The 26,173-nt window shown below is 51.3% G+C and overlaps 1 protein-coding gene across 1 annotated transcript; it reads left to right on the top strand.

The window, feature by feature from the left end:
- The first annotated feature begins 289 nt into the window (after positions 1-289).
- On the top strand, positions 290-21,405 carry LOC102395016. The gene is made up of 5 exons (XM_025279358.3): positions 290-1,155; positions 10,455-10,642; positions 16,886-17,019; positions 18,167-18,340; positions 21,043-21,405. The coding sequence occupies exons 1-5, from the start codon at positions 1,088-1,090 to the stop codon at positions 21,271-21,273; spliced, it is 795 nt and encodes a 264-aa protein (XP_025135143.3). The 5' UTR covers positions 290-1,087; the 3' UTR covers positions 21,274-21,405.
- Positions 21,406-26,173: the final 4,768 nt, after the last annotated feature.

The following is a 26,173-nucleotide window of genomic DNA, read 5'->3' as shown; positions in this document are numbered from 1 at the left end:
GCTGGGTCAGGAAGATCCCCTGAAGAAGGAAACGGCAACCCACTCTAGTATTCTCGCCTGGAGAATTTCACGAACAGAGGATCCCAGTGGGCTACAGTCCATGGGGGTTGCAGAGAGTCAGACAGGACCGGGCAACTGATGCTAACGCTTCCTGCATTTGTCTCGCTGGGGCTCAAGTAAGAACAGCCGCTTCCAGCACATGGAAAAGTCAGTCCATTCCTGTGTGGCTCCAAGGCTGCCTCCAGCGAAGGCCCTTCTGGAAGAACCTGCAAACTGTGGACAGCAGAGGGACACCCCTGGGAATATGAGAGACAAACAGATGGCATCTCAAGATACCAGCACGCTCCATTAACAACAGGGTTCCCAACGGCAGCATCATATCTGGATGAACCTGCTAGGCAGTCCTATTGAAACAGGCATCTCCACTACGAGTGGATGGGCTTCCCAGGTGGCTCAGTGGGAAAGAACCCACCTACCAATGCAGGAGACTCAGGTTCAATCCCTGGTCTGTGAAGAGCCCCTGGAGAAGGGAATGGCAACCCACTGCAGTGTTCTTGACTGGAGGATCCTATGGACAGAGGAGCCAGGCAGGCAATAGTCCGTGGGGTCGCAAAGAGCTGTGTGTGACCTGAGCAGATCTGATCACGTTTCTTTTCAGATCCAAGTCAACAAAAACACAGGAATAAGGCATGGTTCAGAATAGCCAAAGCGTCCCACTCACAGCTACACACACCAGAGCAGGGAACGAATTTTGCTTCGTGCTCATCCCTCAGTCCAAGTAAAACACTTCCCCACCGTCACGTGCTTGAATGCACAAAGGAGCGAAAAGCCGTGCAGAGGTCAGCAGAGCTAAAATCTCTTCTTCAGGACTCCAGTTCCAAATGGCTTAGGAACTCCATTGGCAACATCACAATGTCAACATTCCAAGGCAGTCCAGAGCCCCCCGAATCAAGGGCTAGGATGCCAGAGAAAGGATGGAATGCGATCCCCGTGAATCCTGGGATTTGGTGTAAGGGCAAAGGCTAAGAAGCCGGAAGTGAAGAGACAAATTCCGGCCATACTACTGAATCTGAACACCATCCGAAGAATGTCCCGTTTCAGTAACTGGAAGGCCTACCAGGTCAGCAGAAGCTTGATGCCATATGACGACATCAGGTAATTATCCGTCCCTTTCTTCCTTTATGTCCCTGGAGACCCGCTCTGGGTGTCGGTAGCCGAGCTGTCCTTAAGCAGAGGGTTTAAAAAAGCTCACAGCTGCAGCAGCAGTCCTTTCAGTTCAGTTCAGTCGCTCAGTCGTGTCTGATTCTTTGCAACCCCATAGACTGCAGCACGCCAGGCCTCCCTGTCCATCACCAACTCCCAGAGCTTGCTCAAACTCATGTCCATAGAGCCAGTGACCCCATCCAACCACCTCATCCTCTGTCGTCCCCTTCTCCTGCCCTCAATTTTTCCCAGCATCAGGGTCTTTTCAAATGAATCAGCTCTTCACGTCAGGTGGCCAAAGTATTGGAGTTTCAGCTTCAGCATCAGTCCTTTCAATGAACATTCAGGACTGATTTCCTTTAAGATGGACTGGTTGGATCTCCTTGTAGTCCAAGGGACTCTCAAGAGTCTTCTCCAGCACTACAGTTCAAAAGCATCAATTCTTCAGTGCTCAGCTTTCTTTATAGTCCAACTCTCACATCCATACATGACCACAGGAAAAACCATAGCCTTGACTAGACGAGCCTTTGTTGGCAAAGTAATGTCTCTGCTTTTAATATACTGCCTAGGTTGGTCATAATTTTTCTTCCAAGGAGTAAGCGTCTTTTAATTTCATGGCTGCAGTCACCATTTGCAGTGATTTTGGAGCCCCCAAAAATAAAGTCAGACAGTGTTTCCACTGTTTCCCCATCTATTTCCCATGACGTGATGGGACCAGATGCCATGATCTTTGTTTTCTAAATGTTGAGCTTTAAGCCAGCTTTTTCACTCTCCTCTTTCACCTTCACCAAGAGGCTCTTTAGTTCTTCTACACTTTCTGCCATAAGGGTGGTGTCCTTTAACAATATAAAAAATAAGAAAATCGTTTGTTTTTTTTTTGAAAGTGGATGTCTTTGCAGTACGGTAGAGGGGATGTGGACATTTTTCTTTCCGTATTAATTTCGTTTAAAGTTATTAGAGTAAAATTAACTAAGTAAAAGTCGTTGCAGTAGGTGAAGTGCATTCAGCACCACTAATCTGACTCAACGTGGCTCCAAGGCCACAAGTGAAAAGTGACAGTGAAGTCGCTCAGTCGTGTCTGACTCTTTGCGACCCTGCAGACCAGGCTCCTCTGCCCATGGGATTCTCCAGGCAAGAACACTGGGGTGGCTTGCAATTTCCTCATCCAGGGATCTTCTCGACCCAGGGATCAAACCTGGGTCTCCCACATTGCAGGCAGACACTTTACCTTCTGAGCCACCAGGGAAGCCCCAAGGGTCTCTTGTAAAGAATCCCTCTTGTAAGAAAGGCTCAGAGAGGGCTTCGGAGTTTACCCAGAGCACAGGGGAGTGGAGGAAAGGAAGTCGTTCGCACCAGTGTCTTGCTCTGGAGTTCCCGGTCCTCCTGATGGCCGAGAAAAATCAAAACTCCCCGTGAAGGGGAACTCACTCTATTCTTGTTTGAAGCATTTCACCTTGAGATGAACTCATCTTCCCTCAGGGGAATGAAGAGTCAGCTCGAAGGCTTTTCTCCCTCGAGGGGTCACCCCTCCCGCCCCTTCCCAACTCGGAGCAGAGGCAGGGCAGGCGCACAGCCGGGCAGGGTCCTCGGCCACGGGCGGCGCGCTCAGCACCTGGACGGGCTCGCTCAGGTGTAGCTGCCCTCTCTGCCCCGTGGCGCCCTGCTGGCCTCCACCGAAGCCCAAGGACCCTGCAGCCCTCAGATCACCTAGTCCCTGTGCAGGGCGGGCCCCTGACCGAGCGCTCAGCACCCCGGCGACCTCTCGGCAGGGCCAGAAGGGTCCCAGCATCCAGCCTTCTACCTCCTGCAACCCCGGCAGATACAGGGGGCCCGGGGTGGACCACCCTGTGCAGACTCTCCCGAGTCTGACTCTCCGTCATCCCACCCGGTTTGGCTAAACCAGGTGGAGTCGGGGAGGAGGCGGCTGGGGGACCTAGCCGGGGGTTAGCATCCTAGCTCTTGCCTCCCAGACACGCCCCCGCGTGGGGGATGGTCTCCACTTCCTCTTCCTATGGGGTGGGCACTTCCCCAAAGCCATTTCCTCCAGCTGCTCTGCACTATGGCTTTTTTAAAACTTATTTTTTCATTGGAATATAATTGCTTTACAATCCTGCATTAGTTTTTACTGTACAACAGTGTGAATCAGCCATAAGTATACGCATATCCCCTCCATCTTGACCCTCCCTGATCTCATTCAGCTCTGTATATGTTAAAGGAAACCCTTAGGCATTTAGAAAACCCTTTCTCTCTTCACAAAACCCAGTTTCTACCTAGCTGTGGATTCCTTGCCAACGGGAGATGAGGACTTTAAAATGACTTCACTCTCTCCACTTTCTGCTTCAATAACCCTAATTGTCTCCAGTTCAGTAGAAGCCACATCAGCTGATGACTTACTGGATGTAGGATAAATCAAAGCGGCTTTACAAAGTTATGGGAGCCACACAGGGAGCAGGATTAGGGTTAGGGTTACCTGAGGCTGGCAACCGTGTAAACATCACCGCCTGGAGATTCGAGGCCCGACAGCCCGAAGGCAGGCTTACCAAACCCAGACACACAAAGTGTGTAAAGAGAGCAGGTAACCTTCAGTTCAGCTTCCCAGGTGGGTCAGTGCTAAAGAACTCACCTGTCAATGCAGGGGACACAGCAGATGCAATAAACGGGGGTTTGATCCCCGGGTCAGGAAGATCCCCTGGAAGAGGGCACAGCAACCCACTCCAGTCTCCTTGCCTGGAGAACCCCATGGACAGAGGAGCCTAGCGGGCTATGGCCCATAGAGTTGCAAAGAGTCAGATGTGACTAAAGCGACTTCACGCACGCGTGCAGCCTTCAGCTGAGATCTCAGGAGGCTTGAGACAGCCTCCCAGGGGGGAGCCAGCCCAAGGAGCAAGTACTGCCGTCACTTTCCCCTTCTTTTCACCCCCCACTGAGCATCCCATCTGCCTAAACGAACTGGACGCCAGAGGCAAGGGCTCCCTTGATAGAATCCACCCGGCAGCTCCACGATGGGGAAGGATGGACAGTGGATGGGCTGGACGAGAACCAGTCTAAAAGCTTTTCCTGAAACAGCATGGGGAAGGGATCAAGTACAAGTGGATGAAGCAGAAAATCTTACCGGTATTTTTCAGAGATATGATTTCCCTATAACTTATGCCTGTCATATCCATAGTTCCATTTCTACCAGTGTCTAAGTGTCTGCTTCACCCATCCAAGTATGGATTTCAACCAGATGCCCACTGATCTGTCAACTGTTCCAGTGAGGATAACCATAGCTGGCCCCAAGGGCTTCCTGCATGCCAAGCACTGTGGGAAAACATATTATTTCCTCCTCAAAAGAAACTTCAGGGGTAAGACTTACTATCAGCATCTCCATTTTACAGATGGGGAAACCGAAACTAAAAGAATTAGAAAATTCGTCCAAGGTCCTACCAGCTGGTCCACAGTCCATGAAATAAAAGGCCAAGCTCTCCAAGATGGGTGGGCTTCCCAGGTGGCTCAGCAGTTAAGAATCCGCCTATAATGTGGGAGATAGGATTCTCTCCCTGGGTCGGGAAGATGCCCTGGAGAAGGAAATGGCAACCCATGCCAGTATTCTTGCCTGGAGAATCCCATGGACAGAGGAGCCTGGTGGGCTACAGTCTATGGGCTCGCGAAGAGTTGGACATGACTGAGCAACTAAACAAGAACAACAACTCCAAGACAGGCAGGGAACCGGGCAGGACACACGGACCTTGACATCAGCGTCTGGATCATAGCGCCAGTCGCCAGCTGCAGTGGGGGGCCCCGGGCCACCAGACGGTTTTTCAAGAGAAGCTTGTAATCCATGTTGCATAGGAAAGTTCCCATTTGTTGCGAAATTTACATTTTTTGTTCAAACTGATTTAGAGTATACAATCAGGAGGTCCAGTCTGCAAACCTCTGCTCGATTGTAACAGAGAAAACCCACCCAGGACCCCCGCACCTCCCCCCCCAACACACACACAACTGCAATGCTTGTCAACAGCCTTTCAAGAGCTGCAAACCAGGAATGTTTGTTTCCTGTCCAATAGGCAACCATTGTGTTTGTAAATTTGATAATAAAAATGTGATAGACAGTTTGTGGTGACCAGCATGAACTGTCTCATGCTAAGAACGTCACGTGTCGCTTCCTTTTGTCTTCACAACTACTCTGCAGTTTACATATATCTCATTATTCACGCCTTCCAGACAGAAACAGAGTTCAACGATATTTTCAGAAATACTGTATGATATCACTTATACATGGAATCTAAAAAGTACAACAAACTAGCGACTATAACAAAAAAGAAGCAGGCTTGCAGATGTAGAGAACAAGCCAGGGGTTACCAGCTGGTAGAGGCGGGGAAAGGCGAGATGAAGTGGGGACTAAGTGGTACAAACTGTTAGATAAAAAATAAGCTACAAGGAAAAAGTAATAAAAGAAGATACAAGGATATACTGAACAACAAGGGGAATATAGCCAATATTTTTCAAAACTCTAAATGGAGTATATCCCTTAAAATTGTGAATTACTGCATAGTACACGGTGTTGGAGAACACTCTTGAGAGTCCCTTGGACTGCAAGGAGATCCAACCAGTCCATCCTAAAGGAGATCAGTCCTGGGTGTTCATTGGAAGGACTGATGCTGAAGCTGAAACTCCGATACTTCGACCACCTCATGCGATGAGTTGACTCATTGGAAAAGACCCTGATGCTGGGAGGGATTGGGGGCAGGAGGAGAAGGGAACGACAGAGGATGAGATGGCTGGATGGCATCACCGACTTGATGGACATGAGTTTGGGTAAACTCCAGGAGTTGGTGTTGGACAGGGAGGCTTGGCGTGCTGTGATTCATGGGGTCACAAAGAGTCGGACACGACTGAGCGACTGAACTGAACTGGACTGAATGCCTGTAATTTGCCCAATATTGTAGAGCACTTATGGGGCTTCCCAGGCGGCTCAGTGGTAAAGAATCTGCCTGCCAATGCAGGAGACGTGAATTCGATCCATGGGTCAGGAAGATCCCCTGGAGAATGAAATGTTACTCTTACACTTAAAAAAAAAATGCTTATCATAGTCCTCAAGTCTTAAACTAGATGACCGTAGAGCTAAGGACTTGATTGAAGCTCTCTGACTCCCAAAATTAAGCTTTTTCTACCAAAAGTAGAAGACTTTCCCCTGCACGGCTCTGAGATTCTAGGCACACACACCAGAAATCCGCTGGGACAAGTTTTTCTTCCAAGCAGGTCACCAGTGATAACCGCAAGTGAATGCATTTTGCAGTGCAGGCTGCTCACCAATCATTCAAACATCACACTCCCTAAGAGCACCACAGACACCTTTAGAACCAAACAGAAAGGGAGATAAGCAAAGCAGAGCACGGAACAGCCTGTTCTCGGACGCCAGCAAGCTAGTGGAAAATCAAACAGACTCTGCTGAAAATTAATAGGAAGGCAGAGACCTACCAAAGAAATGTTATAAGAGCAGCCTCTGTACTTTTTTGGCTTTTTTCAATCCCTCATATACAGAGAAAATGTCATTTTTAAAGAGTAGCTTTAAAAAATGGGTTCCACTTGCTGAAACTGAAAGGATAACATTAAGTAAGTAGCTTGGATCATCCCTACTGGGCTTCCCTGTGGCTCAGATGGTAAAGAATCTGCCTGCAATACAGGAGACACTGGTTCAGTCCCTGCGTTGGGAAAAGCCCCTGGAGGACGAAATAGCACCCCACTCCAGTACTCTTGCCTGGGAAATCCCATGGACAGAGGAGCTGGGTGGGCTGCAGTCCATAGGGTTGCAAAAAGTCAGACACAGCTGAGAGCCTAGTTTCTCTCTGAATGGCTTGTTCTTAACCAATTTGTTCTGGGGGGGTCACACTGCCTCACGCAGGATCTTAGCTCCCCAACCAGGGATCAAACCTGAGCCGTCCGCAGTGGAAATGCAGAGTCCTAACCACTGGACCGCCAGAGAAGGGCTTGAATGTCTCACTCTTATCATTCAGGCCTCAGATCCAAATTCTCTTGCCCAAAGAGGTAGACCAGTAAATTCAGAAGCTTGTTGCTGTTCAGTCACTTAGTTGTGTCTCTTTGCAAGCCCATGGACTGCAGCATGCCAGGCCTCCCTGTCCCTCACCGTCTCCTGGAGTTTGACCAAGTTCATGTCCGTTGAGTAGGTGATGCTCTCCAGCCATCTCAGCCCCTGCTGCCCTCTTTTCCTTTTGCCTCCAGTTCCCCAGCAATTCAGAAGGTGGCCCTCACAATGACTGTCTCTCTCCCTTGTTAGTTTCCCTTCCAGCACTTTTCACAAAGGACAACTTCTCTCTTTAGATATTCACTCACTGATGCTCTGTTCCCACTCCATCCTAACACCCAACACAGCATCTGCAACCCCACAGGGAACAGAAAACAAGTGCTGGATAAACAGAGCCCCAGGCCCCGTCCTGCGGCGCCGAGAAAGCACACACCAGACTCACAGCGAAGGGAGCCGTGTCACCACCTCGAGCGTGAAAGCAAACAGCCAGCTCCACTTAGAAAAACAGGCTTTCAGCTAAGATCACAGGAGATAGTTCCTAACTGATTATGCTGAGCTGGGGAGTGAGATGCAAAGATAATAAACACAGTTAATTGAAAACAGATGCAGAGCAGCCCGACCCCATGGGTGACTTGATGGAGGGCCCTCAGACTACTCTTCTCGCCAACATTTTATGAGCATAATTTTATATGCCAGAATACATTCTCATGAGGGGACATCTCTGCCCCCACCAGCAGTCACTCAATGGTCAATCCATCTTGACAAGGAGTCCTGAGGGTCCATGCTCATTTGCATTTCACCCGGGTCTGGTAACTGGTACTGCCCAGCTCCGACTTCATAAATAAGAATCCGTAATAGAGGGACACGGTCTAAGATCCTTGAATAGGGCACCAGAGACACTATAATAGTATCTTTATTGAGTGTTGATTTCCTTCTTGTGCCAAAATGCGCCTCCGGGTGATCGGTTCAAATGATACAACTTGCTAGCAAAGCTGGAGGTTTCTGGTGGTCCGACACAGAGCAGACGTCCCCTGAGTGCAAGAATGTTGTTTTTCTAAACAACTGCCCCGAGACGCACAACAGCAGCACACAAACTGCTGAAGCTGCGTCTTCGCAGAGGAGCAGCAGAGAAGCCCAAGTGCACAGAGGCTTCAGAAGCCAAGTTCAAACTCATCAAAGAAAAGCCGCACGCTTTTTTAAGGTGTGGAGAAAATTCCAGGTGCCCGTCCAACCTCAGGGAGGACAGTTCGATGCCTGGTGTTAACCAGGGCTCCCAGAGGGACACGGTGGTGTCTAAATCTTAACATTCTCTTCTAATTATCACATCCAGGACGTTGGGTTTCAGAGGCAACATCTCTGGCTTTCAGGGAAGAACTTAAGCTCGCCAGACATCTTGCCACTTAGTGCTTCTTCAGATGAGCCAACCACAAGATGCAGACGCAAAATCATGTCCCCTTTTCTGAGCCTTTAGTGTAGGTGGAGGCTCGATGAATCTCAGATGCAACCTTCGTTCGTACAAGCAGCGCCCTGACTCTCTGCTCCTGACCGACTCTGGGTGTCACTGTGGATCTGAGGTGTATTAATCATGCCTCCAACTCTCTTCCACATAGTTCATATTTTTGATCTACTGTCTTTTATTCTCCTCAACCTTTACCCCATATTTTGTCCTCTACCCATCCATCTATCCATCCATCCACCCAGGCATCCACCCATCCGTCCATCTGTCCGCCCGCCTGTTCACCCACCCATTCACCCACTCACCCACCCATCCATCCCTTAACCCAACCATCTATCCATCCATCCACTCCTCCATCCACCACTCACCCACCCATCCCTCCATCCATCCATCCACCCAGTCATCCACCCATTCACGAACCCATCTACCCACCCGTCCATCTGCCCATATGAACTTAGTGTCTGTCTCCTGACAGATACAGAGCTACGTGCTGGGGGTGCGCTGGTGAACAAGACGGAGTCTAAGCCCTCGTGGAGCATAGTACCTAACAGTGGAGACAGGCACGAAGATGGATCGTGTATTGCGCTTGCGGTCATTACTAGAATGGAGATGCTTGAAAGGGGCTGGGGACCAGAGGGAGGGCAGGTCTACACGGATGGGTGGGAGGCGGGAGGTGTCATGGACCACTCCATGGAGGACTGGCAAGGAGGAGGCCCCAGGAGGATGGGAGCACAAATGAGGAAAGGGGAGAAGTGTGACATTCCAGGCAGAGTGAGAAACACAACCGGAGGCACAGAAACCTGGGCCTGGATGCTCAGCGCTGGGGGTGGGGAGGGGCGGGGAGGAAGTGGGCAGGGCTGTCAGGAAGCTCCTGGTGGGTCTTGCCAAGAGGGATGACTTGGAGGAGAATTGTGTTTGATATTCCCCCAAAATAACCTGCTTTTCAACTGGTCTGCCTGCAGTGCAGGAGACACAAGAGACATGGGTTGGATCCCTGGATCAGAAAGATCCACTAGAGAAGGAAATGGCACTCCAGTGTTCTTGCCTGGGAAATCCCATGGACAGAGGAGCCTGGCGGGTACAGTCCATGGGGTCCCAAAGAGTCAGACACGACTGAATAACTAAATAACAGCAAATATTAAGCTTACCCCATAAAAATGAAATACTAGCTCATAAGAACTATTTTCTTTCATTCATATACATGAATGTGTATAGATATGTGTGTGTACACACGCACACACGCACACACACGCACGCACCTGCTCTCCGATCGCCCTGCTACTTGGGCACTGGACATGTCTACTCATCTCTCCCTCTACTATGCTGCTAAGTCACTTCAGTCATGTCTGACTCTGTGCAACCCCATAGACGGCAGCCCACCAGGCCTCCCCGTTCCTGGGATTCTCCAGGCAAGAACACTGGAGTGGGTTGCCATTTCTTTCTCCAATGCATGAAAGTGAAAAGTGAAAGTAAAGTCGCTCAGTCGTGTCCGACCCTCAGCGACCCCATGGACCACAGCCTTCCAGGCTCCTCCATCCATGGGATTTTCCAGGCAAGAGTACTGGAGTGGGGTGCCATTGCCTTCTCCACCCTCTACTATATGCAAGGATAAGGGATCGCATCCATCCATTTTCTCTCCAGTTTACATCCTTTTTCCTGAAGTTAGGCTCTCCGTTCACTGCCTTCCACTCAAGCCCATAGGCCAGGCCCCACGTTCAGGGGCAGTTGATGCCCTCAGAGCGTCGGCGCTGACGGGGGTTTTGTGTTTAGAGCGCCCAGTGAGAGGAGGAAGAAGAAGGAAGCCCTGTCTGAAGAGCAGCCCCAGGCCCTTGGTCAGAGGCTGCTGAAGGGAGAAGGGGCCCAGGTCACGGGCAACAAGGCCAGGGATGCCGGCGACGACAAGGCCGCGGAGGACAGAGCTTCTCTTGGCAAAAGAGAGTCCCGGAAGGACGCCAGGGGTAAGGCCAGCCGTCCTGGGGAACCTGCGGGCTATTTTCCATTTCAGGAACTGGGGCCCGGGGGCGAGGGTAGAGCTGATGGGATGGGACCCAGGGAATGGAGGCGAGTGAATTCAGGTTATAAAGTTCAAGTCTGCAGAGCTACAGTGCTCAGGACTTAGCGTCCGACCCCCAAGGCTCTCACTTCTGCGTTTAGGTCAAACCCAGGGTTGGGAAAAAGCGGACCACTCCCAGGGACACCGATGGCCAGGCAGGGCAGGGGGCTCAGCAGCCACAGATTGCAGGTCCCTCGCCCTCAGGGAGAGAGTCTGCTTCTGGCCAAGGACACACGAGCCCTTCCCCGACATGCTGCCTTCATGTCTGGGAACTGGGCTCTTCCTGCAAAGCAGGGACCGAGCCGGGCACACCTCATTCTGGCAGGAAGAGATCGGCTGCCAAAGAGGCATCTCTTCAAGAATGGGGGGCAGACGCATCCCTGGTGGTCCAGCGGAGAAGCAACCAGGTTGCAATGCAGGGGACTCAGGTTCCACTCGCCGCAGGGCCGCCAAGCCCGCCCACCGCGGGGAAGATGCCCCAGGATGCAACGGAGACCCGACACAGCCAAACTTTTAAAAATAGAAGAATGGAGATGCGTCACCTAGTGCCAGCGGCAGACACCAGAGCGGGGCGCGGTCGGGAGCGGGAGCTCAGAAGAGAGAGGAAGACAGGAAGGCAAGTCATCTCCGCAGTTCCATCTCCTGCTGTAGGCAAAGAAGCCACACCTTCCGCAGAGACATCCACGTGATGCTTCTGCTCAGCGTGCCTCCTGGGTGCAGGAGAGAAAAGCGGGGGGTGTTTTTAAGGTGAAAAGTTATCTTCAAGCCTCACTACCTGGATGGTGCAATCCTTTTTGATCATTAACTCAGAGCTGTCACTTATACCGAGTCCCAAACAGAGAGACAAATTCCAGTTGCCAGAGCCAGGGTTACATAAGTCCTGACTGCCTCCTGTTCCCGCTGTCACACAGAATCAGGAAGGGCTCTTAGTGATGCAGACCCGGCTCACGTTTTGCAAATCGCTTTCTAGTCCCTGAAAGTCTTCTTGGTTTCAGTCACGTGGAAGCCAGTGAAAACTGTGAAGACGTGAACCAGATAAAACTGAGCTTGGAAAGCTTTTGCAAGCTTTGCCAAGTCTGGTCCTGCTCCCCAGCACTGAAACTAGTCCTCAAGAAGCTTTGTGAGGGGACTTCCCTGTGGCCCAGTGGCTAAGGCTCCATGCTCCCCATGCAGGGGGCCTGGGTTCAATCACTGGTCAGGGAACTAAGATCCCACATGCCACACCTATGACCTGGGGCCACCAAATAAATAAATTAAAAAAAACATTAAAAAAAGGGAGATTTGTGGGAAAGGGAAAGACAAGAAATACAGCAAAAGTAGGAGAGAGGAGACAACTTATCTTAGGATAACAACTCCAACTTTGAAGCAAAACAAGTGCAAACTCTTCATTGCCAACGGAATTCAGGATGAGTGTCAACTTCAAAGGCACAGGAGACAGACATCTGGCTCCTCCTGCCTCCCAGCTCAGACGCCTTCTGAGGGTCTGCACACGAGCCCACAGCATCCCAGACCCCTGCACGCAGCTGAGTCGATTCTCCCCGGGCTTCCAACCTTCTCTTTCACCTTCCCCTCCAGCTCTGCTTCGAGATCAAAGCCTTGGGGTCGTGCACCACCCATGTGCACAGTCAGCTGCGTGACAGGGACTCTAGGAAGCCTGCAGGGCACAAAAGTGGGTTCATTCTGTCATTCACTATGTGGTGAGCACCCACTCTGCTCCAGACACTGTTTCAGGTGCTGGAATGAAAACCAGTGAATGAAAAAACTCAGTGAATGAAAACCAGAGGAGATCGTCCACAACACAAATGCAGAGATCATTCAGATGAGAGACGAGGGTAGCACGGACCTGAGTGGAAACAGTATCAGGTCCCCCTCTGAAACACGTGGTGCTCCGGGAAGGAGTTCAAATGGAAGCCCACATGTGTTGGGCTTCCCAGGCGGCTCAGATGTTAAAGAATCTGCCTGCAGTGCAGGAGACCTGGGTTCAATTCCTGAGTCAGGAAGATCCTCTGGAGAAAGGAAGGGCAACCGACTCCAGTATTCTTGCCTGGGAAATCCCATGAACAGAGGAGCCTGGTGGACTGCAGTCCATTAGGTCATGAAGAGTTGGACATGATTGAATGACTATCCTTTCACTTTCACACATGTTAAATATTATTGTATGTGCCTAGATGCTCTGTTGATAGACTGACAATATATGCATGATTAACGACATAAAATATAAAAATTTATACTTTATCATTAAAAAAGGCTTCCCAGGTGGTTCAGTGGTAAAGAATCCACCTGCAAATGCAGGAGATGCGGGAAACATGAGTTCAGTCCCTGGGTCAGGAAGATCCCTGGAGGAGAAAATGGCAACCTATTCCAGTATTCCTGCTGGGAAAATCTCATGGACAGAGGAGCCTGGGGGCTACAGTCCATGGGTCACAAAGAGTTGGACACGACTGATCAACTGAGCATATCATTAAAATAGCACACCAATGCAGAGAATGCACTTATGGACCATATTCTATTCTCCAACTCATCTCCAGCCTCTCGGAGCAGTGTGGGCAGAGGGAGAATTTGAACGCCACTTTCATCTACATATGCTCCCATCTGGGCTGAATCAGTGACCCCCGAGAAGGTCAGGGCTTGGTCCCCAAGGGGCCGGTGGAAGCTTTGGAAGCCGTTGTGGGAGCCTGCAGCTCAGGCCATGCGAGCCGGGCTGTGTCTTACTTTCCTCCCACTTGAAAGTGATCAGGACTTTCTTCCATTTGGGGTTTTTTACCCACTTCTGTCCCTGGAAGGCTCCGGAAATTACACAGCAAGTTTTCCAACAGATGCTCCTACAGCGGCTGGCAGTCCCTCACAGCTGCCCGGCTGCCCTCCCCACATGTCGCAAGCCTGACGTGGCACAGCGGAAGGGAGACTCGAGCCGCAGGCCCTGCCGCCTGCGGAATGCCCAGCTCCAAAGCCAGGTTGTCCCTCACGGCCTGGGGAGGCGCCTCTAAACCGCCAGGGGTTCCGCCAGGCAAGAGATCCCAGCAGGAAGTACCAGACATGTAAGATGTCAGGGCGGAGTGGTGGGGAGGGGGAGACGGAGAAATGTTCCAGAAGAAACAGCCTTGCTTGGAAAAGTGCGGTTTCAGCAGCGATTTTTGGAACCTCAGTGCAGAGAATGCCGGGAGCGGCTGCATTTGGGGAGCGGCTGCATTTGGGGAACCGGCACTCCCCAGCCCCGGAGTCACGTGCGGCATGAAATCTGAACCACAGCCCTTGCGTTCAACCGCCTCTGCTCGGGGGTATCTGAGATCTGGAAGACTGCAGATCAAAGGAGCGCTTGCTCCAGTGTGTCAGGGTCAGGGGAACACAGCACTCAGGCCAGCACTGCACAGTCCGGCCAACGTGCTTGAGACTAGATGGCTGAGCAGAGCTTGGCTCGGTTTTCTTGAAGAGCAGACAGTTGAACGAGAAATGAGAGCAGAGAGCAAAGGCTCAGAGAGGGTGAAGGTCCACCCCTCACACATGGCTTTGTTCACCTCATCCTACATCTTGCGCCCTGGTTCTTCTTGGGCAATACGGAGCTCACTGTGCTCAGCTTGCAAAGTCACTTCAGTCATGCCCAATTCTATGCAACCTTATGGACCATAGCCCTCCAGGCTCCTCTGTCCATGGGATCCTCCAGGCAAGAATACTGGAGTGGGTTTCCATTCCCTTCTCCAGGGGATCTTCTACACCCAGGGACTAAACTCGGGTCTCCTGCATTGCAGGCAGATTCTTTACTATCTGAGCTGCCAGGATGGGACCATATGTAGACAAGATTGGTATCCAAATTCTCCCTCTGCCCACACTGCTCTAAGAGGCTGGAGACAAGTTGGAGAGCAGAACATGGTCCATAAATGCATTCTCTGCAGTACTGTTGCTTTTTTTAAACCAAACCTCACCCAAACCTGCCTCCCTGCAGCTTCCTTTGTTGGTTCTAGTTCCGTCCACAGGGTCTGGTCAGACGAGCTTGACCCCTCTTCTTCATGGCAGCCTTCAGATATGTGAGAGTGACTGCATGTCCCCCACCAGATTCATTCATCTTCTCTAACCATTCCCACTCCTTTCAGTCATCCCCAAAGAACAAAGAGTGTTTTAGGGTTTCCACACCATCGTCACCACTCTCCTCTGAAGGAGCCACGGGGCTTCAGGTGCCCTTGAGCTGAATTCAAGGGTTCACCTGTGATGAGACCAAGGAGAAAAAACTGGGTCCATTCCCTTCTTGTTCCAGATTCTTTGTCTACTGATGTAGGCAGGGGCCTTGCAGATAGGTTCTTAGTCACTCTGCTGCTGTTGCTGCTAAGTCGCTTCAGTCGTGTCCGACTCTGTGCGACCCCATAGACAGCAGCCCACCAGGCTGCCCCATCCCTGGGATTCTCCAGGCAAGAAGACTGGAGTGGGTTGCCATTTCCTTCTCCAATGCATGAAAGTGAAAAGTCAAAGTGAAGTCGCTCAGTCGTGTCTGACTCTTAGCGACCCCATGGACTGCAGCCTTCCAGGCTCCTCAGTCCATGGGATTTTCCAGGCAAGAGTACTGGAGTGGGGTGCATTGCCTTCTCCATCTCAGTCACTCAGTCATGTCTAACTCTTTACAACCCCATGAACTGTAGCCTGCCAGGCTCCTCTGTCCATGGGACTTTCCAGGCAAGAATCCTGGAGTGGGTAGCCATTTCCTTCTTCAATCCACTCACACAGTTCAGTTCAGTTCAGTCCCTCAGTCATGTCCGACTCTTTGTGACCCCATGGACAGCAGCACGCCAGGCCTCCCTGTCCATCACCAACTCCCGGAGTTCACTCAAACTCATGTCCATCGAGTCAGTGATGCCATCCAACCATCTCATCCTCTGTCATCCCCTTCTCCTCCTGCCTTCAATCTTTCCCAGCATCAGGGTCTTTTCAAATGAGTCAGTTCTTCACATCAGGTGGCCAAAGTATTGACTGGAGCTTCAGCTTCAGCATCAGTCATTCCACTGAATATTCAGGACTGATTTCCTTTAGGATGGACTGGTTGGATCTCTTTGCAGTCCAAGGGACCCTCAAGAGTCTTCTCCAACACCACCATTCAAAAGCATCAATTCTTTGGTGCTCAACTTCCTTTATGGTCTAACTCTCACATCCATACATGATTACTGGACAAACCATAGCTTTGACCATATGGACCTTTGTCAGCAAAGTAATGTCTCTGCTTTTTAATATGCTGTATAGGTTGGTCATAGCTTTTCTTCCAAGGGGTAAGCGTCTTTTAATCTCATGGCTGCAGTCACCATCTGCAGTGATTTGGGAGCCTAAGAAAATAGTCTCTCACTGTCTCCACTGTTTCCCCATCTATTTGAGATGAATGATGGGACCAGATGCCATGATCTTAGTCTCCTGAATGTTGGGTTTTAAGGCTCACACAGCAGGCAGCAAATTTGTCCTGCCACCTATTTTCCTGAAGCTTGCAAACTAGGAAGTGTTTTCCTGTTTTTAACTGGTTGACGAAGAAATCAAAAGAGGACTATTTGGTGACACAGAAGAATGACCCAAAAGTCAAAATGTATAAAGTTTTGTTGGGACACAGTCAGCCCCACCCGCTCATTTGCATGTTTGCACACTGTCTGCGGCTACTCTGGGGCTGTGATAGACGAGATGGCCCACAAAGGCTTAAATGTTTATTATCAGGCCATCAACAGAGAAAGTTCTCCGATCTCCACACTCAAGTCAAAGAATAATCCTGCACAAAGGCAGAAAAGTGAGAGGCTTACTTAAGTCATCCTTTAATAAACCAAATTAAATGACCATGTCAGAGCCCCTAAGAACCTTCTCTACTCAGTTAAACCCCCAGAGCAAGAATCAACTCAACCTGTGTGGCCTCAACTCACGAAAAACAAACGTGGCCTGAGACACATCCACAAAGCTGGTCACATTCCAGAAAAGCAAATCGGAACATTGTCACCAGGCTTCCGTGGATCTCCTAACAAGTGCTTTCGTTCTGGGCCCTGGGGTGAGGGTCTGCTTCTTTCTCAGCCGCACAAGCCTCCTCCTGGTTATGCTGGGGTCAAACACGGACAGATCAGCCCTGGTCGCGGCCGGAAGGAAGGGGTGCAGTGCCGGGGTCCTCCGCGGTGCCCTTTCTCTCCTCACCCCCCAGGAACAGACTGGAAGCTGCCGGTCCCCCTGGGACCTGTTTATCCACCTTTGGTCTCGAGTCTGAGCTCCGTGAAAGCCCTGGGACGAAGCTGGGAACTGACTCCTCCGACAGCAAACAGGTTCCGAATAAACGACGTGAGTCTCTCAAGGGTCCCTTTCCTCCTTCGTCCTTTGCAGACTGAACAGTGAGAATGGGCCCCGTCCAGGGGTGGGCTGAGCAGAGTGCTGAGGCCGGTGCAAACCAGAGGGACAGGAGCGGGTGGTGTCTGCCTCCCCCAGGGCCTGTCCAGCCCTGATACCTGGTGAGGCCAGGGCAGGGGAGAAAGGGAACCCTGAGTGCAGGTCCTAATGCACCCAGCATGACCCTCATCGGGGATCCCTACAGAGAAAAGAAAAGTCCTCAAAACCGGGCAGTCTCCTGATGGTCCTAATGGTTTCTTCCACGTCAGGCCTGGTCTGTTCCTCCCCCTGCCAAAGCAAACTTATGGTTACCAAAGGGAGAGCACTGGCCGGGGGAGATAAACTGGGAGCCGGGATGGACGTTCACACTACTATACACAAGATAGACAACCAAGGACCTTCTGTGCAGCACAGGGAACTCTGCTCAAGAGTCTATGATAAACTATGGGGGGAAAGAATCTGAAACATAAAAAGATGCATGTTTATGTATAACTGAGGGCTTCCCCGGTAGCTCAGTTGGTAAAGAATCTGCCTGCAATGCGGGAGACCCGGGTTCGATCCCTGGGTCGGGAAGATCCCTTGGAGGAAAAAATGGCAAGAGACTTCAGTAGTCTTGCCTGGAAAATCCCACCGACAGAGGAGCCTGGTGGGCTACAGTCTGTGGGGTTGAAAAGAGTCGGACACGACTGAGCTACTAACACTTACGTATAACTGAATCACTTTGCCATACAGCTGAATCTAAGACATCGTAAATCAACTACACCCCAAATAAAATTTTAAAATAATAATAATCTGCCACAGAGGCGGGTGGTGAGTGGAGGTCCCATAGAGAGAGGCGGGATCATCACTAGAGCTCGCGCCCTGAGCCTCCAGCCACTGACCCAGACCCAGCGACACATAGGGGGTTAGTGTGTGTGGGGGGTGGGGGGTTGGCCCTTTGATCTGCATCCCGGGGATACAGAAAATGAAGAGAGGTACCCGGAAGCCCAACTCTTGCATGAGAGGCCTGAATGAGAGCTGCCCCTTCTAAAAAGCCCCCCGCCTGGTCTCGCCGTGATCCCGTGGCGCTCGGGAACCTTCGTTTCTTGGATTTCTCACACAGGTGCATGCGGCCCACCTGCCTCAGCAGGGCCCCTTCCAGAACTTCATGGACATGAAGACGGAGAAGAGGCTGGCCGGCCGCAAGGAGCGTCGCAGCCGCTTTGGAGACATCAACACTCACAAGTGCTATCAGTTTGGACAGGTTTTCTGCCCTTTCCAGGCCCTCGCCACCACGGTGAGCAAGCTTTTCTTAGCACAGGGTTGTAACGTCTTTTAGTAAGAACTGGGACAAAGCCCAGGGCTTCCTTTCTTTGGAGGGATTCATTAGTCAGTTCCGGCCGCAAAACAAATTACCTTAAAGCTCAGTGCTTACGGCGGCAAGCATCTTTGTTTCTCCCTCACTAGCTTACAGAGAAATATATTCGTTCCACTTTTGCTCACTGCAAGTCCACAGGGTAGGAAAAGTAAGAATTGAGAATAATCCCAACTGTCACAAGAGACTAAATCCAGTCTACCCACAGGTCTGCACAGATTCAGGGAAAGAGCTGAAGGCAGATGTCCACACTTGTGTTCAGAAGCACAGCCATTTCCAGAAGAGGGAGAGGTCTGGGGAGAGGGGGATCTTTTGTGATGATGGTTCTGGCCCCTCCTTCCTCACCTGTCACCTTCAGGACCCAGGTCAATTCAAGTCGGACTGTTCCAGGAGGCAGGTCCTTGGAACTCTTACTGTTACATCTTTGTGGTACTTCCTAGAGCTGCACTCTTACCATTCTAAAGTTTGAGTATGCATACGAATCACTTGGGGGACATCCCTGGTGGCTCAGAAGTAAAGACTCCGCCTGCCAGTCCAGGACACACAGAGACGTGGGTTCAGTCCCTGGGTCGGGAAGATTCCCTGGAGAAGGAAATGGCAACCCACTCCATTATTTTTGCCTGGATAATCCCATGGATAGAGGAGCCTGGCAGGCTATAGTCCATGGGGTTGCAAAGAGTCAGACTTGACTTAGGGACAAAAACAACAGAATGAATCACTTGGGAAGCTTGATGAACATGCAGATCCCCCAGGCTTGCAGTCGTTACCATAAAGGGGTCCTGGGTGTCTTGGGTGGGGCCTCAGAATTTCCCTTTTTGATGAGTTCTCTATGCCCCATATTTATGTATCATCACTCAGCAGGACTTCCCATCCGGGCTCACTCCATCAGTGCCCCTAGGGCTGAGGGCCAGTATGCCAGGCCGCCTGTAACCCATTCTCAGCTCCAGCGTGTACACCGGAACCCGGGTCAGAAACTTCTACCCATCGGTAGTTCCCAGACCTCCCTGAACCTCACAGTCACCCGGGCAATCACGCTCCTCCCCATCTTCCCTCCCCCAGAGCAGAGATCAGAAGCTCTGGGGGTGAGTCCCCGGGCAGCAGCATGCTGTAAAGCCCCACTGGTAGAGTGGCCAGTTCATCCCAGTTTCCCCAGGACTGACTTGCTCAGTTTTCCTGGGACTTTGTATCTTTTAACACCAAGAGTCCTGTCCCAGGACCCTGCAGTCCTGGTTTTAAAACTGAGTATCTCAAGTCCCTGGAACTCATGCAAACCTCATGGTTAGTCACCTGTCCACCCATGATTCCAATGTGCAGCCACACGGAGAACTCTGCACACCGACTTTCCCACGAACCAGCCCCAGCACCTCCTCTCACAGGTCACTGCTGCCCATCTTCCCAGCCACTGACCAGTATTCCCTCCGGAGGGTCCACGTGCCCAGAGCCAGGCATGCTGGAGCATCCAGACATGGAATTTCAACCCCACCCTCAGGGAGGGTGAGCAAACTGAGCCACATGCTACAAACACGAGCAAAATGGAGCAGTAATAGCAGCACCATAAGCTGATGGGCCCAGAAGGAGAGGAGGGCTATCCAAACTGGAGATGCTTTCTGCTAAACCCAGTGCCCCCCCTTCCCTGAGGCCTTGCTGAAGGACGATGATGTCCCCAGGTAGGGACGGCCTCTCGACGCACAGGGCACCTGGGAGAGTGGATCCCCATGAACCGAAGACCATAGGATCCTTGTGTGGACTCCTTAATGAGGGGCAGGTATGGTGCCAGAGCCCTCACAAGGCCTTGGGCTTCATGATCTCATCGTGTGAGCATCATCCTCGCTTTATCCATGAGGAAACAAAGGGCTAGACGTTAAGGGATTGGCCCAAGACGGCTGCTAGTCAGAGCTGGAGCCGGGACGTGAGCCTGCTGTGCAGAGCAGGCACCCCTGGGCCCCCACACTCTAATCTATGTTTTTTAATTAAGGTACGTATATACAGTGGAATATTACTGAACCATAAAAAGAACCAAATAATGTCATCTGAAGCAGTATGGATGGACCTAGAGATTATCGTACTAAGCCAGACAGAGACAAATACCATATGATATCATTTATATGTGGAATCTAAAATCTGGTGCAAATAAACTCATCTGCAAAACAGGAACAGCCTCACAGACACAGAGACCAGACTTGTGGTCGCCAGTGGGGAGGAGCTGGGGAGGGTGGACTGGGAGTCCGGGGTCAGCGGGTGCAGACTAGCACACAGGGATGGTAAAAGCAAGGTCCCACTGTGGAGCACGGGAAGCCGCTTCTTTTCCGTTGTTTCAGTTTAAACTTTTCATTTGATATTGGTATTTGGTTCTTTATTTGACATGACCGATCAGCAATGCTGAAATAGTCTCTGGTGGACAGCAAAGGGACTCAGCCATACACATGCACATTCCCCAAACTGCGCTCCCATCCAGGCTGCCACGTAAGACTGAGCAGAGTTCCCTGTGCTGTACAGCAGGTCCTTGTTGGTTACCCACTTTAAACAGAGCCAGGTGAAGCTGACCATTCCAAACTTCCTAACTATCCTTCCCCCCCAACTATGAGCAGGGAGCTCCTGTTTAGCCATTATTCTCTGCCCGACAGGAGATGCGAAGACTGGTTTTCCCCCGAGACCTGCCCCTGAGCCCACACATGCAGAGACTGGGCGTCTCCTGCCCCACCGAAGCGGGTCTTCAGGACTTACCCTTGTCTTCCGCAGAACTGGGCTTGGGGAAGAACGCCAACAACCATGAAAAGGAGAAACCGTCGAGCCACGTGAAAACACCTCTATTCCCCCCAATAGTTAAGGCAACAAATTCTAATGACAGGAGATAATAAACATTGCAAAACTGCATGTGGCCTCTTGCTGTGAGGGTTAAAACAGCTCCCCAGGACTTGAGAATTGCTCATTCTCTAACCCAACTTAAGGCATTCCATCAACACGCCTCTCTGAACAGTCTGGGAAGGATGAGCCACTTAGAAGCTGCAGTGCCCAATGAGAACCGAATCCTCCCTGAGTCCACTTGTCTCAGATCTCTGAAGATACATGGGAGGAGGTGGGTACAGGTCAATGAGTCAAGGACCCCACTCTTTCCATCCTTCTGGTCTACCAGCACCAGAGTGCTGTATGGTGACCTTGGGGTTAGCTCCTCGTGGTCACCAAAGAGTTGGCACTGGACCAACACCACATCCTCACAGGAGCACGTCTGACCCCGAAAGGCTGAAGTTTCTGCCCACAACACACACACACACACACACACACACACAGCCAGAAGGAGAACCTCCCCCAGCCACCACTGAGCAGATTTCCCAGCAACTCTCCTTGGCAAGGATGTGGCTTGCCCATGCTGTGACCACAAGGGAAGCTGGGAAGACAAGTACTGGATATTTGCTGGGGGCAAGTTCTACCATTAGGAAAACTGCTGATAAGCAGTGAGTGTCTGCTACCCTGGGACACTTCCTAGTTTGTAGCTCAGACCCTTAGAGTGAGAAATTCCTGCTTAGGCTGAGTGAATACCTGGCTTCTTACAGTTTCTAAGCATACATCTAAGGTTGCTCCTCCATGTTAAATAGCTTTCATTTTTCATTTTAAAAGTAACGTATGTTTATAATAAAAGTTACTCAAAAATACAAATAAGAAAGGGCTTCCCTGGTGGCTCAGTGGTAAAGAATCCTCCCACAAAGCAGGGGACTTGAGCTCAATCCCTGGGTCGGGCAGATCCCCTGGAGGAGGGCATGGCAACCCACTCCAGTGTTCTTGCCTAGAGAATCCCATGGACAGAGGAGCCCAGGGGGCCACAGTCCATGGGGTCACAGAGAGTCGGAGATGACTCAGCGACTGAATGGCAGCAATAAAAAAGAAAACAACTACCCAAGTCACAGCACTGAGCAACAACTAGCGTGTGCATCTGGAAGCTTTTAGATCGCTTTTCAGTCTTCTGTTTTTATTGTTCTCCGGGCCTGGATCCGTTTTCCAGACTTACTTTCTGGTTGCCCCACAAGGCATGTGAGATGTTAGTTCCCCGACCAGGGATCCAACCCCTGGCCCTGCACTGGAAGCCCAGAGTCTTAACCACTGGACAACCAGGCAAGTCCTGCCTTCTCTGCAGTTTTGTCTGGGTGGTTTTTTGCCACCACTGCCCAGCACCTCTCAGAGCCAAGGGCCCCCCTCCGGGTCCCCTTCCAGGTGAGTGTGGTCAGCAGTCACGGCCCCTGTTTGCATTACAGCTCTGTCCCCAGGCAGGGGGTCTACCCTTTCCTTTGAACTTTTGGCTATACTACACAACTTCCTCCAAAACTAAAAACAAAATCTATTCCTTCTTTATTTGTAATCTTTAGCCTTTTTTGCTGATTCCCAGAGCTTAATTTTTTTCACATCAGCAAGTTTATTTCTGAGCCACAGGACAGGCACACACGGCACAGTCCCCTCCTCTCTGGCACACGCCCCCTTCATCCCAGGCAGACAGCTCCCTTTGCAACTACACTGATTAATTCAATTGTCTACTTGTTTTTCCTCTGACTGCTGTGATTCACAATGACATAGGCAGAATTTTATATTTTAGCCTTTCCCATCTCTCTTAAGCCAGGGATTCACACACTACGGCTCTCAGGTCAAACCTGAGCTTCCTGGTTTTTTATATAAAGTTTTATGGGAAAGGCAAACACGTGCATTTGTTAGCACATTTTTTACTGTGCCTTTGGGGCCGTAGCAGCAGAGCTGACCAGTTATGACTGCGACTCGACAGCTCAGAAAGCCGAAAATATTCACTCTCTGGCCCCTTATAGATAAGGCTGTCTGGCCTTTCTTAAACCAAATTCCCCTTCATGATTTCCAACCAAGGGATTCTACTTCATTTATCTCCACTTCATAAAAATATCCTTGAAATCTGGAGTCCATGACCACGTCCATCAACCAGCAGAGGAAGACAAGAGGTATCCAGGTCTCTTTCTAGGAGGACGTGGGGTCGACAGCTATCCGATGCTGCCCCAGCACACCCTCCCTGCACACAGGCTAGTGTGACTTCTGGTGAAGAAACCATCCGTCGTGTATCATGTGTGGCCTGGCAGTGTGTGGAGAAGCTTCTGTTTTTCTCTCTTTTCATTCTAACCATGAGCCACCACTTCACACCAGCTTCCACTTCCAGGTAGAGAATTCCACACAGAAAGACCGGCTCTGTATGGATGCCGGGGAGGGCTTAACCTCAGCCACCCGACCTGGTTTCTTTTATGCAAGATGCAAACTTCCTCCCAGACTCAAGCAGAGATACAGCTCCAGACAATCACAATGGAATGCAGGGAGAGCGTGAGACCCAAGGAGGAGACTGCCCACACTCAGACCACGTGCCCAGGCATGAAGAGGAAGAACTACCAGTGAAATCCACAGCTGACAATGAATCTGCTTTACATCCACCTTTGCAAAAACCCATTAACGCACTGAGCAAATCTACACAGACAAAGCTTTGCTCTAGGACTTGAGCAAGGCAGGACTCAGATGAAAATAATAAAAACCACACCACCAGCGTATCCTGAGTAATTACTTTGTTCTACACACTGTAGTCAAAGATTTTGTGGGGCTTCCCTAAAAAAATTAGCATTATTTACCTCCTGATGAGTTGGGCTTCCCCGGTGGCTCAGAATCTGCCTGCAATGTGGGAGACCTGGGTTAGATCCCTGGGTAGGGAAGATCCCCTGGAGGAGGGCATGGCAACCCACTCCAGTGTTCTTGCCTGGAGAATCCCATGGACAGAGGAGCCTAGGGGGCTGCAGTCCATGGGGTCACAAGGAGTCAGACACGACTGAGCGACTGAGCACAGCACACAGCACATCTCCCGAGGCGCGGTGGTAAAGAATCTGCCTGCCAATGCAGAAGACGCGGGGTTTGAGCCCTGATCCGGGTAGATCCCACACGCAACGAGGCAACTGAGCCCCTGTGCCACAACTATCGAGCCTGTGCTCTGGAGCTCGAACTGCAACTTCTGAAGCCTGTTTGCCTAGAGGGTGTGTGCTCTGTGACAGGAGAAGCCGCCGCCACGAGAAACCCGGGCACCGCAACTAGGGAGGAGCTCCCACTCGCTGCAGCTAAGGAAAAACCTGCACAGCAACGAGGACCCAGCACAGCCAAAATAACACAATTATATACAGTTTAATCCATACTGTTATTGCCCTAAATTAATCCACCATCATTAAGGATGAGAAAACTTTAAAGAGATTATAATGGCATCAGGCAGGCACTGGGCAGGCAGCCTTGACAGCCCAGACGCGTCCCCCCAGGCTTGCCCCAGGACAACAGCCGCATTAGCATCATTTATCTCACACACTTGTTTAGAAGCCGCTGCACATGTCCTTACCCTCTCCTGCCCTGTGGTTTATTTGTCCTCTGCTCTTTCCTGCACTCTCCTGATAAAATAACCCATGCATATGTGACAAATGTTAATGGAGTCATCTGTCACTGCTGGTAGATAACGTCTTTCAGTTTTCGCTGCTGCCTCCTAGACCTGATGCCTCAATGTGAGCGCCTCCCCTCCTGGCCTCAGAGGGGGTGCGGACCCAGAAGGGAGACGCTGGGCTCTTTATGTGCAGGGTCCCCAGAGACAGGGCCCGGGGTGGACGGACAGAGAGGAGGGGAGCTCTGGGTACTGCCAGCAGCTTCGAGCTGGTTCAGGGAGAGCTTTGCCACTCAGGACAGGACAGCCTTGGGCATGATGCCTATGCAATGTTGAGGAGGCCAGCTCCTGGTGAACAACCTCGGCGTGATTTCTTAGGCCTGGCCATCCGCAGTTGCAAGGCTTTTCCTGGCAGGTCCCAGGCCAGGCCTGCTGGCAGCCACGCACCACAGACTCTGAAGGGTCCCCCTGGCCTGCTGGCATTTCACTCCCTTGTCTCTCAGTGTCTGGAGGGGGAGGCTCGGCTCCAGGACCCCCTGCGGATGCTAAAATTATAGGATGCTCAAGCCCCTTACTCAAAACTCTCTGCTTGTGACCTTCACACACCCTCCTGTTCACTTCAATCATCTCCAGGTTAATTACAGCACCTAATATACTGTTGACGCTATGGGAACGGTTGCCAGTGGGGAGGGAGGTTGCAAATTCAAGTTTCGCTTTTTGGAATTTTCTGGAGCCTTTTCCCACAGTGAGTTGAATGCAAGGATGAGGGATACGCAGACACGGAGGGCCCACGGTGCTGGCAGTCCCAGCCTTGGCGCTTCCTTTCCTGGTGTCTCTCTCCGCAGCCTTGGGTGGGGACAGGCTTCTTCAGGAGATAGGCTTCCTCACAGGACAGAAGCCGGGGGGACCTTGAGACCCCGCCACACCCTGAGCCAGGACACCGCCCACTCCCCGCCTTCCCCTCCCCTGGCCGTCCCTGAGCCAGCCTCAGTGTGCCCTCACAGAGGCACGGCCCCTGGCCCGCTCGCATCCAAACTGGCGATCACTGCTGCAGGGAGGAAGATGGGACGGGGGTCAGCCTTTCCTTCGGTTTCTGTTTCTGGGCCCGTCGCAGTCGTGTCTGAAGGCTTCACTCCCTCATTCTCGGCTCCTGCCCTGGATCAGCGGCTCAGCGTCCGTGTCCAGTTCCCTGAGCTCCAGGCAGACGCGCCAGCAGCCCTTCTCCAGAGACGAGGGGTGACGGGGAGCCTGAAGGCATCCAGCGCAGGACAGTTGCTACCATGGCTTTTTCCTCACCTTTTCCAAGGCTTGATTCTAAGCCTCACATCCAGACCTCTGTGCACATGTGTGCA

Source organism: Bubalus bubalis, chromosome 3, assembly GCF_019923935.1.
Source record: "Bubalus bubalis isolate 160015118507 breed Murrah chromosome 3, NDDB_SH_1, whole genome shotgun sequence".
NCBI classification, from domain to species: Eukaryota; Metazoa; Chordata; class Mammalia; order Artiodactyla; family Bovidae; genus Bubalus; species Bubalus bubalis.
Note: the sequence above shows the minus strand (reverse complement) of the source record. Positions and strands in the feature narration are given on the sequence as shown.